General features: G+C 51.0%; 2 protein-coding genes and 1 long non-coding RNA gene across 3 annotated transcripts in view; all 3 read left to right on the forward strand.

The window, feature by feature from the left end:
• RELB (v-rel avian reticuloendotheliosis viral oncogene homolog B) overlaps positions 1-1,900 on the forward strand; it is a 43,407-nt gene extending 41,507 nt beyond the window's left edge. Inside the window, exon 8 of the mRNA XM_011975138.1 lies at positions 1,116-1,900. Within this exon, the coding sequence (XP_011830528.1) occupies positions 1,116-1,495 (380 nt within the window). The 3' untranslated portion in view covers positions 1,496-1,900. The remainder of the gene's footprint in view (positions 1-1,115) is intronic.
• A 496-nt stretch (positions 1,901-2,396) lies between these two features.
• On the forward strand, positions 2,397-3,152 carry LOC105535844. Its single transcript, XR_001005506.1, has 2 exons — positions 2,397-2,427; positions 2,904-3,152. It is a non-coding gene; the product is annotated as an uncharacterized LOC105535844 (long non-coding RNA).
• Positions 3,153-3,380: 228 nt separating this feature from the next.
• Positions 3,381-7,373, forward strand: part of CLASRP (CLK4-associating serine/arginine rich protein) — a 31,921-nt gene continuing 27,928 nt past the window's right edge. The window contains exons 1-2 of the mRNA XM_011975077.1: positions 3,381-3,415; positions 4,214-4,607. Of these exons, the coding sequence (XP_011830467.1) occupies positions 4,509-4,607 (99 nt within the window). The 5' untranslated portion in view covers positions 3,381-3,415; positions 4,214-4,508. The remainder of the gene's footprint in view (positions 3,416-4,213; positions 4,608-7,373) is intronic.

Genomic DNA, 7,373 nt, shown 5'->3' on the forward strand with positions numbered 1-7,373 from the left:
GGCTAGTTTTTTGTATTTTTTAGTAGAGACGGGGTTTCACCTTGTTAGCCAGGATGGTGTCGATCTCCTGACCTCGTGATCCACCCGTCTCGGCCTCCCAAAGTGCTGGGATTACAGGCTTGAGCCACCGCGCCCGGCCGACATTTATTTTTTCTGACAATTTTGGGACTGGTGACTTCCCAACTTGTGTCTCCCATGGTCTGGAGATTTCACTATTTGGGTTGTCTCTGTATGTTGGGGGGCTTTGGAACCTCTTCTCCTTCCTCACTCTCAGGGAAAACTCTCCACAGCTGTGTAGGAGCATGGTTTCACATGCTAGTTCCACAACAGTTGTGTGAGCCTTCCACTGACTTTCCCTCAGTGCCCTCAGTGCCTTAGTTTACTTCTTATTATCACTACTTTTAGAGACAAGGTCTTGCTCTGTTGCCCAGGCTGGAGTGCAGTGATGTAATCATACTTCCCTGCAGCCTCAAACTGGGCTCAAGCAATCCTTCTGCCTCAGCCTGCCAAGTAGCTGGGACTACAGGCGTGCACCACCACATCCAGCTAACTTTTAAATAATTTTTTCGTAGAGACAGGGTCTTGCTATGTTGTGTTGGGATTACAGGTGTGAACCACCATGCCAGAAGGCTACATTCTTGGCCTTCAATTTAGTTATTATCTGAGAATGGTGATAGTCCCACATGGATTCTCCTTGGGATTAAGATGGCACCTTAAGACCAGGCTTGGTGGCTCACACCTGTAATCCCAGCACTTTGGGAGGCTGAGGCAGGTGGATCACCTGAGGTCAGGAGTTCGAGACCAGCCTGGCAAACATGATGAAACCCCATCTCTACTAAAAAGAATAATTAGCTGGGCGTGGCACGTGCCTGTAGTTCCAGCTACTCGGGAGACTGAAGCAGGGGAATCGACTTGAACCGGGGAGGAAGAGGTTGCAGTGAGCCAAGAGTACACGACTGCCTTCCAGCCTGGGCGACAGAATGAGATTCCATCTCAAAAATAAAAAAAAAGGCCACCTTGATATCACATTTTGCAGGAAGTGGGGCATTTGAATTAGGGTCTGGTCAGAAGTTGGCCCTAAATCACACTACACTTCTCTGTCTTCATCCCCGTAGGCCCGTTCCTCCCGCCATCAGCCCTGCTGCCAGACCCTGACTTCTTCTCTGGCACCGTGTCCCTGCCCGGCCTGGAGCCCCCTGGCGGGCCTGACCTCCTGGATGATGGCTTTGCCTACGACCCTACGGCCCCCACACTCTTCACCATGCTGGACCTGCTGCCCCCGGCACCGCCACATGCTAGCGCTGTTGTATGCAGTGCCGGGGCCGTGGTTGGGGAGCCCCCTGGCCCTGAACCGCTGACGCTGGACTCGTACCAGGCCCCGGGCCCCGGGGATGGAGGCACTGCCAGCCTCGTAGGCAGCAACATGTTCCCCAATCAGTACCGCGAGGCAGCCTTTGGGGGCGGCCTCCTATCCCCGGGGCCTGAAGCCACGTAGCCCCGCGATGCCAGAGGAGGGGCACTGGGTGGGGAGGGAGGTGGAGGAGCTGTGCAATCCCAACCAGGATGTCTAGCACCCCCATCCCCTTGGCCCTTCCTCATGCTTCTGAAATGGACATATTCAAGCCTTGGCGAGAAGCTCCGTTGCACGGGTTTCCCCTTGAGCCCATTTTGCAGATGAGGAAACTGAGTCCGGAGAGGAAAAGGGACATGGCTCCCGTGCACTAGCTTGTTAAAGCTGCCTCTGTCACCACATGTCGGGGAACCTTCTCCAGTAGGATTCGGAAAAGATTGTACATATGGGAGGAGGGGGCAGATGCCCGGCCCTTCCTCCCCAGACTTGAGGGTGGGGGGTAGGTTGGTTGTTCAGAGTCTTCCCAATAAAGATGAGTTTTTGAGCCTCGGGGGTTTCGTCTATTCTGCGCTTGGGAAACGCCCTAGTTCCTTACGTAGCAAAGAAAGCCCCCTGGCTGGGGGCTCAGGCCTGTCATCCCAGCACTTTGGGAGGCCAAGGCGGGAGGATGGCTTGAGCTCACGAGTTTGAGATCAGCCTGGGCAACAAGACGAAACCTAGTCTCTACAAAAAATACAAAAATTAGCTGGGCATGGTGGCGCATGCCTGTAGTCCCAGCTACTCGGGAGGCTGAGGTGGGAGAATCGCTTGAACCCAGGAGGCAAAGGTTGCAGTGAGCCTAGATCGCGCCACTCTAGCCTGGGCGACAAAGACAGACTCCGTCTCAGAAAAAAAATAAAATAAAATAAAAAAGATAAAAAGATGGCTGTAACATTCTAGTTTATGCCCTGAAAAGGGGAATATAGTCATTCTATAGTGTTTGGAGATTTTGGGTTACCCTTAATTGTATGCAAGTTGTCTTACTGTGTATTGTCCCTTAATTTCAGGACTCAGATTTCATGCTTGAAGAAATGCAGGTTAGTTTAAACTTTCAAGGAAATTTTTTTTTTTTTTTTTGGAAACGGGGTCTTACCCTGTCACCCAGGCTGGAGTGCAGTGGCCGGATCTCAGCTCACTGCAAGCTCCGCCTCCCGGGTTTACGCCATTCTCCTGCCTCAACCTCCCGAGTAGCTGGGACTACAGGCGCCCGCCACCATGCCCGGCTAGATTTTTGTATTTTTTAGTAGAGACGGGGTTTCACCGTGTTCACCAGGATGGTCTCGATCTCCTGACCTCGTGATCCACCCGTCTCGGCCTCCCAAAGTGCTGGGATTACAGGCTTGAGCCACCGCGCCCGGCCTCAAGGAAATTTTTAAGGTGGCAAAAGGTTTTAGTGGCATATACATCTTAATCTGTAGATGGGAGTGATTAGCTGTTTAAAAGTTGAAATGTGACTGAAATGGAAATGGAGTAGGGCAAATTTTAAATGGGATTATTTTTCATCTTCAAACAGGCAGACCTGTTATCCTAAACTAGGGTTTTTAATGACCACAGCAAGCAAGCATGCAGCTTACCGCTTGAAAGACAGGGTCTTTCCTCACCTAAGCTGGAGTGCAGTGGCCCTCTGAAGCTTACTACAGCCTCAGACCTCTGGGCTCAAGTGATCCTCAGCCTCCCAATGGTCTTTGTAGACAGCCTGATGGAGTCTCATGGCACAAGAAGATTAAAACAGTGTCTCCAATTTTAATAAATTTTTGCAATCAAAAATAAATAAATAAAAATAAAAATAAATAAATAAAATAAAAAAGATAAAAAGATAAAGCATCCAAGCTCTTCCCTTCTCCGTTCTACCGCTTCTTCCTCTGACCCCGCCCCTCTCAACCCTAGGACCCGCCCCTCACGTCGGCGGAACTGCGCTGTGCAGAGCTCCACCACGCTCCGCCCCCTCCCCCTAGCGCGGCCTTTCATTTCCGCTTCCTGTGCGGGCAGCGCGCGAGCGCAGCTTTGGGAGGCGGAGACCAGCCGGTGAGTGCAGGCGGCGGGCTCGACCTCCCGGTTTTCGGGCAGGCGTCAGCCCAGCTTCTCCCTTTCCTTAGGCTTTTCCCATACTGCTGTAGGCTTCTGCTGCGTCCCGGCCCCGAGGATCGCTCGTCCCTCACCCCATTCGGCCTGATGGGCCTCAGGCCGCGCCCGTGCCCCGGCTGTGGGCCAGAAGTTGCCGCGTCGGACTCGGCCTTCGGCCCAACAGCTTATCACAGTCCCCGCCCCCATGTCAAAAAAAAAACAATCCAGCCCAAATCCTCAGGCCGCGACGCGATCCACAAGCCCTGTCCAAACCTTCGGTCTCCTCCCTTTCCCACAAGCCCTGCCCCCAAGCTCAGCCCACGCCCTCCCGTCAGCCAACTCCGCCTCTCTCAAGCTCTACCCTCTTTTTCCTTGGGTACTCTCCACACCCTGCCATCTAGATCCCATCTTTAGACCTCAACTTCACTCTGGTCTCCTTGCAACACTCCCTTCCCGTGTTCCCACTCCCTCTAGCATCTTCATCTTCCGCCACGCCCTTCACCTGTCCTCGACCTCCACCTTCGTGCAACTGCACTGTTCCCTTAAAGGCTTTCTCCGATTTCCTCCACCTGCCTTCATCCTTACCTTCCTTATCCCTCTAGCACCCAGACTCATACCCACGCATGGCCCCTAGTGGGAGCCTTTTCAGCTCTTCTCTTTCCCTTGAGCTCCAGCCTTAGGTGCTCAGGGTTTGCCGTCTGACCCTACTTCAAACTACTGACCCTACTGATGTTTCAAAACTTTCATCCCCGACTCCAGCGCATGGAATGTAGGACACCCCTTTCCCAGGGATGCTCACCTCAGAATCACCTAAGGGTTTTTTAGAATGCTCAAGTTGCCAGATCGAAGTTGTTAGGGATGGACTTGAACATCTGGCATACCGTTCTGCAGCTTCACTTCTGCTCCCTGAAGCTAAGCGATGTGTTGTTTGGGATCGACTCTGTCACCAACTTGTTAGATGACTTTGATTCTGCCCATACGGTTTTCACAGCCCATCTGACTTTCCTGGTCCCTTCATCCCTCAGGTTGAGGCCCCAGGCTTGGCCTCACCACAATGTGGCACGAGGCTCGGAAGCATGAGCGGAAACTTCGAGGCATGATGGTCGACTACAAGAAGAGGGCGGAGCGGAGACGGGAGTATTATGAAAAGATCGTGAGTAACTGGCCTTTCGTCTGGGGTGGGGGACCCTAGTTTGGGGGACACAGGTCATCCTGGTAAAATCTGGGCTTGGAAGTGTGTCAAGACAAGAGGCTTATTTCCTCAGGAGTATATTCATTAATCTTTTCTTGAGCATAATCATTGTTAGGATCCCAAGAGCTTCTGTTTGTTGTAACATACTGTGTCGTTTGGTGTGGCCTCCCAGTGCCGATCTGGTGTTAGCAAGAAAAAGGGAAGTCTCTGTAATCCTCAGAGCAGTCCTGACGTTAGACTGGCCACCTCCAGAACGTTGTCTGTTTTGCTTGTTGCTGGGTTCCCCATTCCCAGAAGAGCTCAGCCACTCTTGAGGTTTGGCTTGGCACACAATAGGAGTGAGTATTAAGTTGGCTGCGCACGGTGGCTCACACCTGTAATCCCAGCACTTTGGGAGGCCGAGGTGGGCAGATCACCTGAGGTCACGAGTTCAAGACCAGCCTGGCGAAAATGGTGAAATCCCGTCTCTACTAAAGATACATAAATTAGCCAGGCTTAGTGGTGTGTGCATGTAGTCCCAGCTACTCGGGTGACTGAGGCACGAGAATTGCTTAGCCTGGGAGGGGGAAGCTGCAGTGCACGGAGATGGCGCCACTGCACTCCAGCCTGGGTGACAGAGCTAGATTCTGTCTCAAAAAAAAGGAAAAAAAAAAAAGGAGTGAATATTAAGTGAAACCTGACCACTTCCCTCTCCTGTTTGATGCTTCAGTTGTTTTGGGGGGAAGACCAAACTATCCCTGGCCTAAAAGACCCTTGTGGTCTGACCACTGAGCTTCATCCTTGGACAGCTCCACTGGCCTTCTATTTCTGCCACCACGGGGCTTTGGCCTGTATTACCCCCTCCTCACCTGTTTAACTCCTCTGTCTCCTTGGGATCCCAGCTTGAAATGGCACCTGTTTACTAGGTTCAGTTTTCCTGTCAGATGACATTTATATAGACATTTTCCATTTGCTCCTGTATTACTGCCCCAGCCTCCTCTCTGGTCCGCTGGCCTCCAGTCCTGGCTCCTCCAGACTGTCCTCCCTAGAAGAGTCCAAGAGGCCTTTCTAAAGCGCAAAACTGACCCTGTCCCTTTCTTGCTCACAGCACCTCTATGGCTTCTAAGTACCCTTGAGAGAAAGCCTAGGCTCCTCACTGTGGCCTTTAGGGTCCTGCATGGCCTGGTCTTTGCCCCTCCTCCAGACTCACACCACCCTACACTCTGCCTTGTTCCTTTGCACAAGTCATTTTGGCCTCCTTGCTATTCCTCCACTGACCCAAGCGCTCCCCAGCCACAGGACCTTTGTATGAGCTCTTCCCATACCTGGTTAACTACTGCTCATCTGTCAGATCTCAGTCCTCAGAGGAGTCTTGTTTCCCGAGCTCAGTCAGGTGTCCTCTAAAGATGCTGTAATCGTAGCTCCCTTTCCTTCCCCTTTGTAGAATTTAACACACTTAAGATACACATACATGGGCCTGGTGTGGAGGCTCATGCCTGTAATCCCAGCGTTTTGGAAGGCTGAGGTGGGTGGATCACCTCAGGTCAAGAGTTTGAGACCAGCCTGGGCTAACATGGTGAAACCTCGTCTCTACTAAAAATACAAAAATTAGCCAGGCGTGGTGGCGGGCACCTGTAATCCCAGCTACTTGGGAGGCTGAGGCAGGAGAATTGCTTGAACCTGGGAGGCAGAGGTTGCATTGCTCTCCAGCCTGGGCAACAGTGAGACTCCACCTCAAAAAAAATACACACACACACACTCACACACTCACACACACGCATACACAGGTTGAACATCCCTAATTCAAAATCCGAAATGCTCCAAGTTTTCTTTTTTTTTTTTTTTGAGACAGAATCTTGCTCAGTTGCCCAGGCTGGAGTGCAGTGGTGTGATCTCAACTCGCTGCAACCTCCACCCCCCAGGTTCACGCTATTCTCCTGCCTCAGTCAACCTCCTGAGTAGCTGGAATTACAGGCGTGTGCCACTATGCCTGGCTAATTTTTGTACTTTTTGTAGAGACAGGGTTTCACCATGTTGGTCAGGCTGGTCTTGAACTCCCGACCACAGGTGATTTGCTTGCCTCGGCCTCCCAAAGTGCTGGGATTACAGGCGTGAGCCACCGCGCCCGGCTAGCTCCAAAATCTGAAACTGTCTGCGTACTGACACGATGCCGCACTACAAGTGGAAAGTTTCATATATAAGTACTTAACACAAACTTCGTTTCATGCACAAAATTATTTAAAATATTGTATACAGTTACCTTCAGGCTGTGCTTATAAAGTATAAATGAATTCGGTCTTTGGACTTGGGTGCCATCCCTAAGATATCTCATTATGAATAGGCAAATATTCCAAAATCTGAAAAAATCCAAAACATTTCTGATCCCAAGCACTTCAGATAAGGAATACTTAACAGTGTGTGTGCGTGTGTGTATAAAATATGCTTATCCATTCATACGTATATGCACATACCCAGCTCTGTGAGCCTGGGGCTAGTTGTATTTGGGTCACATTTGTACCGTAGGGTTGGGTCCGTCAAATACAGTTTGAAAGAATAGATGAATAAAACAATATTAACAATAGTAATTAACCATTTAATTCATCCTTCACAGGCACCCTGAGGCCGTGTGAGAGGGCTTTAGATGCAGGATTTTTTTTGAATGCCCTGCAGTCACCTGTGAGACAGAGACGCTCTTAACCTCCACTCAGCAGAGAAGAGGAAGCTCTAAGAGCTCTTCGCTTGCCTCTA

The sequence above is a fragment of the Mandrillus leucophaeus genome, unplaced genomic scaffold (genome assembly GCF_000951045.1).
Source record: "Mandrillus leucophaeus isolate KB7577 unplaced genomic scaffold, Mleu.le_1.0 Scaffold151, whole genome shotgun sequence".
Classification (NCBI taxonomy): Eukaryota; Metazoa; Chordata; class Mammalia; order Primates; family Cercopithecidae; genus Mandrillus; species Mandrillus leucophaeus.